This window comes from Mandrillus leucophaeus, unplaced genomic scaffold (genome assembly GCF_000951045.1).
Source record: "Mandrillus leucophaeus isolate KB7577 unplaced genomic scaffold, Mleu.le_1.0 Scaffold480, whole genome shotgun sequence".
NCBI classification, from domain to species: Eukaryota; Metazoa; Chordata; class Mammalia; order Primates; family Cercopithecidae; genus Mandrillus; species Mandrillus leucophaeus.
In genome coordinates this window covers 1,260,563-1,274,467 of record NW_012105143.1, presented here as the reverse complement: position 1 = coordinate 1,274,467, position 13,905 = coordinate 1,260,563, and the positions used below count along the sequence as shown (strand labels likewise).

The window sequence follows — 13,905 nt, the reverse complement described above, 5'->3', positions numbered from 1 at the left end:
GCCAGAAACCTTGAGATTATCCCCAGTAGCCTCGGCTTGCTCTGTGACTTGGGAGAGAACAGGTGAGGATAGGTGTTAAGTTTGTAGTAGCATCATCTGCACACCAGAGTTTTCTCAGAAAGTGCAGCCTAGGGGCAGGAATGGAGCAGCTGAGACTTGGATTATTGCCTGGGGTTTTTGCCAGATGATTTGAGGAGGATGGGATGGAGGATCTACATGTGTCCTTTTCCTAGGTTTTGAATTCCTGATGCTGTAACCACATTATTTTATCTTCTATTTTGATGAGTATGCAGTTTTGCATGCAGTGACTGTGTAAACACTGAATATCCTTTTGCTTCTTGACCATTTATTTTTCCTACTAGGATAGTAATGATGACACTGAAGATGTTTCCCTGTTTGATGCAGAAGAGGAGACGACTAATAGACCAAGAAAATCCAAAATCAGGTAGGAGGAGAAGTTGCATGAACTGTGTTAGTGTCCAGTGCTGTTCTGTATGTATGTCGTCGTTTCGCTGTGCTTGTGAATACTGCCTGTTGCTAGTTTGACAACATGCAGTATTTAGTGTAAGACCAAGATGACATTTCAGATTTTCTTGCGAATAATTGGCATATGGAATTTTACTTAATACTGAGTTTTAAAATTAGCAAATCCAATTATTTGAACACCTGTGTTTTAATTCTGTGCTGTTTTCCAAGAATGTACCATTTCTTCATATAGTTTCTATAGATACATTACATTTTGATTTATTGTGCACATTTCAAAATCACGTGACATTTCTATTCTAAATTTAATTCTCTCTAAAGAAATTCACTTACTGAAAGCAAATTCTACCTGAACCCTGCTAAAATGCTGTTCACTTTTCTTTCATCTTTCATGCCAGTCACAAAAGACCACATATTGTGTGATTTCATTTGTATGAAAAGTCCAGAATAGGCAAATCTGTAGAGACAAGATAGATCAGCTGTTGCTAGATACTGAGGGGTTTGAAGGTAAATGGGGAATGACTGCCAGTGGGTACAAAGATTCTGTCTGGGGTAATGAAAAGTTGTAAAATTGATTGGAGTGATGGTTGTACAACTCTGTGAATGTACTACAAACCGGTAGATTGTTTACCTTAAGTAAGTAAATTGTATGATATGTGAATTATATCTCAAAAAAGGTGTTAAAAAACAAGAAACAGGCTAGGTGCAGTGGCTCACGCCTGTAATCCCAGCGCTTTGGGAGGCCGACGTGGGTGAATCACGAGGTCAGAACTTTGAGACTATCCTGACTAACACGGTGAAACCCCCTCTACACTAAAAAAAAATACAAAAAATTAGCTGGGCGTGGTGGTGGGCGCCTGTAGTCCCAGCTACTCAGGAGGCTGAGGCAGGAGAATGGTGTGAACCTGGGAGGCAGAGTGCAGTGAGCCGAGATCGTGCCACCACACTCCATCCTGGGCGACCGAGCGAGACTCCATCTCAAAAAAAAAAAAAAAAGAAAAGAAAGAAACAAAACAAGAAACAACCTACCTGATAACTTTGTCTTAATTTCTGAAGTGATTTCTGAGGGCTAAGGAATTCTTTTGGCATGGTTTGAAAATATGATTCAGATTCTAAGATATAGTTTCCTTATTTCTCCAAGCGAGGTAAAGTTCTTTATTATATATTTTGTGAAAGTTTATATTCAATGAAGTGTTAAAGTCATCTGTGCATAGTGTATTTTCTGTGACAACAGGGCCTAGTCAAATAGTGAGACTTAAGAAAAAGAGAGGTAGGACGTTTGCTTCCTCCTAAAGTCATCTCTTATTTTGGCAAAACTCTTCACAGTTACACCACGGCTAAAACATTTTTTCTCTATATTTGCTAGTACCTGTAGTAAAATGTAATTGCATATTGTGTTTTGGTTTTCAGACATCCAGTAGCATCATTTTTCCACTTATTCTTTCGAGTCAGTGCAATCGTCGTCTATCTTCTCTGTGAGTTGCTCAGCAGCAGCTTTATTACCTGTATGGTGACAATTATCTTGTTGTTGTCGTGTGACTTTTGGGCAGTGAAGGTAATTTTGATTGTTTTTATTTGAAAATTATATTTAATATGAAAATGATGTATAAAATAATGAGAGCATTTTGCATTAGTATTAATCTTTTGTTACTTCAAACCTTGTCTGTGTTAAAGTGCTAGCTATATCAAATTGCATGTAGATTTTTTTTTCATTTTTTCCCTTTGACAATACAAGATGAGACATGTAGGTTACTGTGCTGCTGATTTTTCTGTGCCATATTCTAACCTACGTCAGCTTCAAAGTCAAATAAACAAATGTGACTAGCAATCATAGACCCTACAATGTTGCTTCTAATCCATACCATGGGTTTTGCTTCAGGCTTACCTGTAGGTGTGCTGTATATAATTTCTAGATAAGGCCCCAGTGTAGGTTGTCCACAAATACTTAAAAAATACCTACCTTTTGCAGAAGCTCCTATAGATGCTTTAGGGCAGTGTTTCTCAACCAGAGACAAGCTTGCCACCCACTGAATATTTGTCAGTGTCCAAATATTGGAGATGGGAGGAGTGTGCTATTGACATCTAGTGGATAGAGGGCAGATATGCTGCCTAACACACAAGACAGCCCCCCTGCAACAAAGAATTACCCAAAATGTCAGTTGTGCCAAGGTTGAGACACCCTGCTGTAGGGGATAGAAAGGAGTGTAAGAAATGGTTTTAAACTCAAAACAATGATTAGAGAGATGGATGGATGGATAGATAGGTACATGGATAAATAGGTAATCAAGCATAATAAAATATTAAATATGGACTCTAGATGATATTTGGGTATTCGCTGTAAAATTTAACTCTGTATGTTTGAAAATATTCATAGTAAAATAGTGGAGAAAAAAAATCAAAGGCTAATTTTGGAGTTTCAGAGACATACACTGTTTTAAAGACCAGTAAGATGTTACAATCCTATTCACACCCACCAATGTATCAATTTTTAGATCTTTTAATTCTTGTTTTATTTTTTTTGAGATGGAGTTTCACTCTTGTTGCGCAGGCTGCAATGGCATGATCTTGGCTCACTCACAGCAACCTCTGCCTCCTGGGTTCAAGTGATTCTCTTGCCTCAGCCTCCTGAGTAGCTGGGATTACAGGCACGCACCACCATGCCTGGCTAATTTTTTTGTATTTTTAATAGAGACTGGGTTTCTCCATGTTGGTCAGGCTGGTCTCGAACTTCTGACCTCAGTGGATCTGCCCGCCTCGGCCTCCCAAAGGGCTGGGATTACAGGCGTGAAACACCGCGCCTGGCCATCTTTTAATTCTTATAGCTATCAGAAGTGGTTGGCTTGGTGATGGCCAGTTTCCATAGGCCACATAATGCCGAGAAGGAAGATTTCAAAGGTCTGTTTTCTTTAGGTTTTTCTTTTGTCCACTCTTCTTTGGCCTGCATTTATTTGAATTTCTTCTGTTACTTTATGCTCTAAAGTATTTAGTACATACCTACTCACAGTTTTGATATGCGTTTCTTTTTGTTGTTCATAAAATTTCTATTCAGCCAAATAGAATATGCTTTCCAGTCAGATCTTCCTGGTAATTTCCAAACTCTTGAAATTTTTCTGGGTTTAGAGTTTTAAAAAATGTGATCAAAATAGTTTATTTTCTGATAAGGTTTTGTTTTGTTTGTTTTTGTTTTTTTGTTTTTAAACAAGGGCTTAAAAAATGGCACCCTTTTATCCTTGGCAAAATTGTAGATAGCCAAACAATGGAGATATGAAGCAAAATTAAGAAGTCAAGAATGGGGAAGTTATTAAGTGGACTTCGGATAAGCAGGGTTCTGAAACAGTTAAAATAGAGATGTGTCATAATTGTTATAAATCTCAATGTACTTACTAAAAAAACAAAAAAGCAATCTTTATCTAAACCCCTAGGTGTCCAATCTTTTGGTTTCCCTGGGCCACAGTGGAAGAAAGAATTGTCTTGGGCTACACATAAAATACACTAACATTAGCTGATGAGCTTAAAAAAAAAATCACACACACAAAAAATCTCATAATGTTTTAAGAAAGTTTACGATTTTCTCCGCCAGGCGGTGGCTCTTGTCTGTAATCCCAGCACTTTGGGAGGCCAAGGCGGGCGGATTACGAGGTCAGGAGATCGAGACCATTCTAACATGGTGAAACCCCGCCTCTACTAAAAATACAAAAAAAAAATTAGCCGGGCATGGTGGCGGGCGCCTGTAGTTCCAGCTAACCTGGAGGCTGAGGCAGGAGAATGGCGTGAATGCGGTAGGCAGATCTTGCAGTGAGCTGAGATCGCACCACTGCACTCCAGCCTGGGCGACAGAGTGAGACTCTATCTCAAAAAAAAGAAAAAGTTTATGAATTTCTCTTGGGGCACATTCAAAGCTGTCCTGCGCAGCATGAGGCCTGTGGGCAGAGGGTTGGATAGGCTTGCCCTAGGTGATGTTAATGAAGATAAAGAAGAGGTAGAGAACGGAAAATAATTTAAAGGTATGTTTAAATGCTAAAGCTTATATTGGTTTTTATTTTATTCACTCTGACAAATTGAGTAAAAAAGGTTAAATAATGGTTTTAAAAATTTAATGACAACTATTAGTAAAATTTAAAACAAGTCATGTATCTTCTGAAACATTAGAGAAGATGGAACAAGTAAAACAGTTCATAGAGCAAAAGAAGGAAAACAAAGCAAGTGTCAAGGAAGCTTAAATCAGAAAGCACGTGTATAAGGTGATGTAAGTAATAGGAAATTCATTATAATAGTAAATGTAATTTGATTAATATACCCATTTAAAGACAAGAATATTAAGATTGGGTCAGAAATCAAAGTCCAAACAAAAGATCTAACCAAATTAATGACATTAGAAAAAATAAAAGAAGGCAAAGATAACATCAGATCAACTCAAACAAAAAGAAACTTGACATTGTATGATTATCAGATGAGATATGAATCAGAATAAGAAAGCACAAAGAGGAACAAAAAAATGTCATTTTATGAATCACAGTGAAGATCATTCAGAGTAAAATTATATCAAACTATGTATTAAAAAAATTAGAAATATTAGAAGATAGAAAAGCATTATGATAAGTCTAACAAACTACAATCTTTAACAAACCAAAGTGCCAAAAATAACTAAGGTCTGAAGGATCTGAATGAAATAATTAGCAACATCAATTTAATAGCAGTTTTTGGGACTTTGTATGACAGAATACTTTCTTGTAAAGTGCCTGTGGAGCATTTACAAAGATTGACTAAATATCACTGTGAAGAAAATCGAAATAAAATTGCCCAGGGCACCTACATTTTCTAGTCCAATGAAACAGAACTAGAAATTAATAGAAAGTGGTTGTCAAAATTGGAATTCTTTTTAAAAAACCAACTGCTATGTAATTGGGTTTAAAAGGAAGCAAAAAACTGTAAATATAGGTTATTTATACCTTAATGGTGATCATTTACAGTCAAGCTTTCTGAATATGTCAAAAACTGAATTCAGAGTGAAAATAATAGAAAGAGGGAAAATAATGGACTACTTGAATCCAGAAGTTTCAAAAATAAGCAATAGGCCTGAGAAATTAGGAAAATAAGCTAATAAAGATAAAAGCAGGAAAGAGTTGGAAAATGGGAACATGGAAGAGTTTGAAAGTATTCTGAGAGCATTCTTTGAAAATACCTCTGGTTTAGATCTCCCTTGCCAGCTCTTTTTTTTTTTTTTCCCCACTTAACATCTCTCCCATAGGAATTTTGGTTTCATAAGACTCTTCCTTTTCTTCTGTATTCCTTTCCTAAGGAGTGCCATCTGTGCTTCTGGTTTTGATTGCTGATCTGTAAACTGTGTTGCCTCCCAGATCTGTATCTCCATTCAGGTTTGTCTTCACAACTCAAGGCCTCTCCATGTGTCTTCTTCACGTTTTTATGTGGCTGTCTTGAAGGCATCTCAGATCTTTTTTTTTGAGGAGAAATCTCGCTTTGTTGCCCAAGCTGGAATGCAGTGGTGCGATCTCGGCTCACTGCAACCTCCGCCTCCCGGGTTCAGGCGATTCTCCTGACTCAGCCTCCGTGGTAGCTGAGACTACAGGCATGTGCCACCATGCCTGGCTAATTTTTGTATTTTTAGTAGAGACAGGGTTTCGCTGTGTTAGCCAGGCTGGTCTTGAACCCAAGTGAGCCACCATGACTGGCCAGGCATCTCATATCTTAACATGTGTAAAATACTACTTGTCATCTTCCACTCCCCAAAAACTCTTCTTCTTTAAGTGTTCCCTTTCACGGGCTCTGGAATCACTACTGTTTTTACTTGAGTAAACCAGAAATGTATCAGTTGCCTCCTTCCTACTCCATATGCTATTAATGACCAAGTCCCATAAATCCATAGATTATACTTTATTCATTAGGGCATCAGTGCCTACTACTCTATCTGGAATGCTCTTCTTGCTTCCACATCACCTTAAGACAGGGATTCCTAATCTTTTTATGCCATGGGCCCCTTTCATAGACTCATGATAATGTTTTCACATATATAAGGTACATAAGATTACAAAGGAAGTCACTTATATTGAAATATAATTTAAAAATATTAAAAAAGTAAATTTTTGATTGAGTGATATGTGTAGTAGTCCCCCCATTATCTGAGGTTTCACTTTCTGTGGTTTCAGTTACTGTAGTACACTATACTAAACAGTAAGATATTGCATGAGGAGAACCACATTCACATAAATTTTATTAGATTATGTTGTTACAATTGTTCTATTTTTATTTCTTGTTAATCTCTTACTGTGCCTTATAAATTAAACATTATCATAGGTATGTATGTATAGGAAAAAATATAGCATATATAGGGTTCGATATTATCCACAATTTCAGGCATCTTCTGGGGGTCTTGCATTGTATACCCTGCAGATACGGGAGGACTACGATACTTTATAAATTTATTAATGGTAAGATCTAGTGGCAGGTCTAATAACTACTTTCACAGCAGTAGTGAGCATAAACAATATTTTGAGATTACTGCAGCAAGTATAGTATGAAATGAAAAATGTCTGTGGTTTCTATTGTGTCAGGGTGTTTTTAATTTTATCTATATTTGTAGTTTGTTGTCTCCATTAATAATTTAAAGATATGCTAACTACTGTCAAAGCAGTGGTGAGCCTAAACAGTATTTTGAGGCTGGGCGCGGTGGCTCACTCCTGTATTCCCAGCACTTTGGGAGGCTGAGGCCGGTGAATCAATCACCTGAGATTAGGAGTTCAAGACCAGCCTGACCAACATGGAGAAACCCCGTCTCTACTAAAAATACAAAATTAGCTGGGCGTGGGGCGCATGCCTGTAATCCCTGCTACTTGGGAGGCTGAGGCAGGAGAATCACTTGAACCTGGGAGGCAGAGGTTGCAGTGAGCTGAGATCGCCCTATTGCACTCCAGCCTGGGCAACAAGAGCAAAACTCCATCTCAAAAACAAAAAACAAAACAAAACAAAAAAAACCTACAATATTTTGAGATAACTGTAGCAGGTATAGTACAAAATAAAAAAATGTCTGTGATTTCTGTTTCGTCAGGGTGTTTTTATCTACATTCGTAGTTTGTTGTCTACATTCATAATTTAAAGATATGTTAAATTTCAGCCAGAGGTTAATGGAAATGAAGATAACATTTTTTTTACCCATCGAAGTTCACAGAACCACTGAATCTATTAGTGGACATCATTAATTAAACATCCCCGGTACTGTTGATTCTTACTTATTCTTTAAATTTCATTCCAAATGTTGATTCCTCAGAGAGTCATTTTCTGATACCCAGACTAGATCACATTTCGCTGTTATACTCTTCAATCATCCCACACCTTTCCCTTGCAGGACTTTACCTCAGTTGATAATGGTACATTTGTGCATTGGTTGTCTGCTTCCTCTTCACCTCTTTCTCTGAGAAAAGAGATGGTATCTGTTAGTCACTGTTGTATTACCAGCACATAGTAGATGCTCAGTAAATATTTGTTGAGTAAATAAACATTAGGAAACCTATCAAAGGAGTTTGTTAACTTAGTAAGTAGGAAAAGAGCTTGGTACACTTGAGAGACTGACCGAAGGCTAGTGTGTATAACCATTTTTGGGGATATGTAGTTGTAAAATATATGTAGCTGTAGTCAGGATGTAAGGTAGGTCACAGTAACCAAATAGCAAGGAGTTTAGGGAAAATTAGGGAACGGGAGAAAGGGCAAATTGTTCATGAGGGAAAAGAGAAGGGGTAATGTTTATGGGTAGACTTGTGGCTTGCTCTGTTACCTCTACCTTTACTAGTACTGCCATTATCATTTTACTTAATCATTTAGCCAGGCCTGTTATATAGTAGTCTTTGCTAACTGGATATTATGAAGGTAAAGCTGAAGGTTTTTGTTTGTGAAATGTTACACTAAGATATGAGCTGATGATAGATCTTTAAATAATACTTTTAAAATGTGCCTGTTTACATTAATCTTCACAAGAATGTCACAGGTAGACTAATGGTTGGCCTACGTTGGTGGAATCACATTGATGAAGATGGAAAGAGCCACTGGGTATTTGAATCTAGAAAGGTAAAGTGCCTTTTTTATTTTAAATAGTGTTATCAGCTAAATTATTTGTAGATTATATTTAAATATTAGAAGATGAAGTATTCAGAATTGAAAACACTTAGCAAATCACTTGGCATGTCAGTACTAAAGGAGATGGCCTTCTAGAATTTAATGCATTTTTCTGTCTAGTTCAGACCAGAAACAAGCAATACACAGAACAGAATCCTTTGAGGAAAGACACTGGGTCAGCGTTTATACAGTGTGCTAAGCTGCCTGTCGGGGACTGCTGATAAAATACCTCTGTGTTGCCTTCGTTAGTATCTCCATGAATCCCTCTATGCCCAGCAGATAACTGCTTTCAACATCTTGTTCTGTCTTTGCTCCTGTGGTCGTCTTTCCTTTCTGGGCAGGAAAAAGGAGGAGGAGGAGTGCAACTGGATAGAAAAGCTGATCAGAGCACTCTATTCTTCAAACTTCTGCCTTCAGGAGCCCTGGGGGTCCCGGTCTGTTTTGGGTTAGCCTGCTACACTATAGTGAATATTCACTTTCCTCATGGAAATAAGTTTTGGAAACAGAGGACCAAATTCTTGGCGACAGGACATCAAGGGTATTGACAAGTTATTTTAAGAAAGTGGCACTGTGTTCAATGAACCTGTATTCTTTTATATTATGGAATCTACCTTGGACACAACTTACCACCCTTGTAAATTCCTGAGTATTGCTAAGACATTTTGATAATTGTCTTGAATCCCTTAATTCCATTTTTTCCCCCCTCTGGATGCTAATTTGACCTTTTAGTCTCCAGAATGATTATAACTGTGATTTCCTTGATCCTTAGTCAGAAAGGTATCACTTAGAGCTTTCTTATGAATAAGTAGTACAAGTGCAAGAAGAATTGAATAGAAGCCTATCAGAGACCACTCTTTACTGTCATGTGTTGTGGTAAACCATCCATCCTGTCCTGAAAATGCAAAATGCAAAATTCTTGAGTTAATATAGATCAGTTCCTAAAATTACAAGAGTGGAAGTCATGTTTTTTTGGCTTCTGACTTAGGACTTGGGCTGTCTGTATTAATATTTGAACTTGTGAGTAATATGTTTTTTATTAAACATGTTGAACTTTTTATTGATAAATCTCACAACATGATAATTGAATTTATGTTCTTTTATAGGAGTCCTCTCAAGAGAATAAAACTGTGTCAGAGGCTGAATCAAGAATCTTTTGGTTGGGACTTATTGCCTGTCCAGTGCTGTGGGTGATATTTGCCTTTAGTGCACTCTTCTCCTTCAGAGTAAAATGGTTGGTGAGTATCAATGTAGAACTTTCAAATAATCCATTAAGATGTCTGATGGTAATCATAGGAAGCAACAACCGAGTCCTTATCATTAGGGATGTGTGAAATTTTTTCACACAATATTTACTGATATCAGGTATATTTGACCTTAATTATGTTTTTCCTCCTAATTTGTAGTATTTTTTTTAGTTCTGTTTTGTGATGCAGGTTCTTTTTTTCTTTGTGTGTGCTCATACATTCATACTTCTTTGGATTTGGAAACTTACTATCTTTTTCAGTTCTTCTAGTAGTTACCGTTAATTACTTTATATTATTACCCTCTTTCATGAATTAGGAAATTTATTCAATATTTGTAGATTTCCTGCTCTGGAAAATGGGAAAGTTTACACTCATATGGTTTCTTTAACTTCTCTCTGCTCCTACCTCTAGAGTTTTGCTTATTGTGGTCTTTATTTTAGTCCTTCTAGTGGTTTTCTTTGTAACATTAATTAATGTACTTTAAACCTGTTTATTGACTTAATAGACTCTGTTTAGAAAGGGAAGAAAATAAACACTCATATTCCTTCCTATGCATCTCCTCCTTTCTTTCTTGTTTGTTCCAATGTTATTTTTGTGTTACCAAGTATTATAATAGTTATCTTTTGAAAACATATTTCTTAGTGGGTGTTCAGTCTTTGATCTGGTTTTTAAAAAAATCGATTCATTGCCTATCACCAGTCTTACTGCAGCTTCTCCTTTTACTTATTGGTTGGTTACATTTTCTTTTGACTCATGTTTAAACATATGAGCCTATTGACCATTCTTGAATGATGACCTGGCTGGATTAATATTCTTGGGTCACAGTTTGTTTCCGTTTGGAAGATGCTATTCCATCATTTTCTTATATTGAATATTTTGGAGAAGTCTGAGGCCAGGCTTACTTAACCTTTGTAATCTCTCCCCATAAGGTTTTGTTTTGTTTTTTTTAGTTCGTGTAACCCGGATGTATCTGTATTTATCTTTCCATATCAATTTTCTGGAGCCTGTGTGCCTTTCTGAGACAGGGAGACTAAAGTTTTACTTGGAATCAGGAAAATTTTTTTTTTGTTAAATCTTCGCATTTATTTATGTTCTATGTTTTGACCTTTAATTTTGAAGTATTAGTTATGTCTATGTTGGATCATTTTTGTTTGTTCTCGTCTACTATTTTCTTGTTGCTGTAATTATTCATTTCCTTATTTATTCAGCAATTTTAAGAGTTCACTGTTATGTCAGAGTGGCCTGGGGACATAGGGGGATAAGTTAGGGGACAGGTAAACAAGATGACTGTTCCAGTAGAACTTGTGTTCTAGTGGAAGGTAGACAGACAGTAAAAAATACAGTAGGGTATGTTACTTAATGATACAAAGTAATGGGGTAGAGAGGACAGAGGAGAGAACAGTAACTATTTTAGGTGCTCAGCTAAGGCTTCTCTCTGTATTTCCTTAGCTTTGTCAGCTCCGTTTTCATCTGTTATCTCATCCGCGTACTTTTTGAGTTCTTATCTTTAGATTTTTCTATAGGGTGAAATATTCCCAGGAATGCTTTTATTTTAATGGTTTTTTTTTTCTTTCTGAGTAGATTCTTCACCTATCTTCTGTATACTGTGCTTCTTTTTTTGCTATAGTTCTGCATAAATGCACTTCCCTTTGTCCTTATCCATTTTGCTTATCCTTACAGTGACAGCCCTGTCCAGCCCTTCTCTTTCTGCTGGTTTAGTGAGGGTGAATCTTCCTTGACCACCTTCCCCTGATGTCTGAGGCATGTGGCTGCTGCTCTGAGCTGGAATTGTGGTGCTGGGTTTGGTGGCATTAAGACACAGGTGTGAGGTGTGAGGTGGAGACCTCGCCAGGCTCTGGCTGTCTTGGCTGGGCTGCCTGGTTTTGCGTTCTCTTCCTTAGTGGAGCTCTTGTCTCCTGGTTGGCTGTGCACTCTCTGGTTTTTCCCTTCTGCTTTGGATTGTTTATGAGACCTTGGAGTTTTAGCATCCATCCAGGAGAGTCAGCCCAGTCTTTTTCTAGCAGTGTTTCTACTTCCTTAAAACAAAACAGGGAGAGGTTATGTGAAAGCCAGTTTGATCCTGTGTTAACCTACTTATGCCTAGTGTTCCATTATTGGAACGCTAAGCATGTAGGAGTTATTTATATCCTACTGCTCAAGGTCATCACCAAGGTCTGATTTTTCACTCATGCAAAAATTTACAAAATTGCAACCTACAGCATAAATGGGTTAAGACTGCTGGGTATAGTGGCTCATGCCTGTAATCCCAGCACTTTGGGAGGGCCGAGGTGGGCAGATCACTAGGTCAGGAGATCGAGACCATCCTGGCTGACATAGTGAAACCCTGTCTCTACTAAAAATACAAAAAATTAGCATGGTGGCAGGCGCCTGTAGTCCCGGCTACTCGGGAGGCTGAGGCAGGAGAATGGTGTGAACCTGGGAGGCGGAGTTTGCAGGGAGAGATCGTGCCACTGCACTCCATTCTGGGCGACAGAGCGAGACTCCATCTCAAAAGAAATAATTAATTAAAAATAATAAAAATAAATGGGTTAAGACCACAGGACAGGAAGGGGCTTCACCCAGGCTCTCCATGAGTCTCCCACCTTCTCACTTCTCTTAAGATGATCAGCTCTCATGATTATTGATGCTTCTGTGCTTCCTCTCCTGCCTTCTTCCCACCTGGTGGCACCACTATGGCCTGCAGGGATTTTCCTGCCTTTTTGGGCCATTGTTAGTTGGGAGGAGTTTCTGTTGTCATGGCTATTTCTGCATTTTTTTTCTTGGGTCTTTTGCTTTTCTGTAAGTTGCTGGGGATGGCAATTATTAGTGAAATCTTCCTTAGAGCTTCTTTGTGGAGCTGTGGAGAGCTGCTCCAGGCTGGCTCTTCGGCCACCAGCCCTTTTTTATGTATTAGTTTATTTGCGTTTTTAAAAACGCTGTTTGCTGTTTATACCTTAAAGGGAGGAAGATCTTCATGCCTGACTTTACTGCACCATCTTAAACCAGAAGTTTAACTTACAGATTTTAACATTTGTTGCCATTGAGTAAATTGATGCCTTAGCAGGACCTGTGATTGGTCTGTGAATTCAGGTGTACCCTGGCATGGCATGTTGATATATTACATACCCAGCAGCGCCACTATTTGAGAAGCATGGGAAGTTAAAAGGACATTTATTCAAATAAAGACACAGTTTTATGTTTATGTAGGTAACTAGCAACCTCTTATTACACTAACACGTTTAATTCCATGAAACATAAGTTTAGAACAGAAAGTACCACCTCCTCATCTTTTACTAGGAATGTGAACCTGTTCATTAATCAAACATTTAAATCTATTAATTAAACATTAAAATCAGCCATACATCTTGTTAAGGGTAAGGAGAATAAATCTAGATTGGAAAAAGACATTTCATTGAGCTCCTTTGCTTGTCACAGATATAAAAGAGTAGAATGGTCGATGAGCTGTTTATTCCAGAACAAGGGTTGGCAAACTATGGCCTGCAGACCACATTCAGCCCGACACCTGTTTTTGTAAGTTTTTATTGAAAAACAGCCTTGCGCATTTATGTATCATCTATGGCTGCCTTTGGATTAGAACATTAGAGTTGAGTAATTGCAGCAGAGACCGTATGATCTAAAATATTTATGATTTGGCCCTTTACAGAAGAACTTTGCTGATCACTGTATTAGAATCTTTAACCATGGGAATTCCTCACATTGTCTTAATTTTTCTAATTGAGATTAATTAGAAATTTTTAAAGAATGGGTTTTGAGTTTCTTTTTCTCACTTCTCATTGATCCTAGTGGGATCACCATAGGTGAGAAAAAGAAACTCAAAGGAACAAACAGCTCTGCAAAAGTACAGTTCCCCTTGGAGCGGTCTCCCTTCTCAGTTAAGGCAGGCATCTATTGATTGCTCCCTTAGGGCATTGCATCCCCTCTACTGGAAGCCACTTGTCACATAGAGCAGAGATTCACCCCTGCCTGCTCCCAGTTTATTGGACTTGATCTACCTCTTGACTGTTCTTTTGTAATTCTTACAGGAATAATTAAC

At 37.8% G+C, this 13,905-nt stretch overlaps 1 protein-coding gene across 6 annotated transcripts in view; it reads left to right on the top strand.

Annotated features, from left to right (window-relative positions):
• LOC105550392 (Golgi apparatus membrane protein TVP23 homolog B) overlaps window positions 1–13,905 on the top strand; it is a 64,356-nt gene that overhangs the window by 7,555 nt on the left and 42,896 nt on the right. For 5 of the 6 annotated variants that reach the window (XM_011995294.1, XM_011995296.1, XM_011995298.1 and 2 more), the window contains exons 2-5: window positions 363–445; window positions 1,894–2,038; window positions 8,470–8,559; window positions 9,711–9,842. In XM_011995294.1, the coding sequence (XP_011850684.1) occupies window positions 363–445; window positions 1,894–2,038; window positions 8,470–8,559; window positions 9,711–9,842 (450 nt within the window). The remainder of the gene's footprint in view (window positions 1–362; window positions 446–1,893; window positions 2,039–8,469; window positions 8,560–9,710; window positions 9,843–13,905) is intronic. The other variant, XM_011995299.1, reaches the window with a different exon arrangement.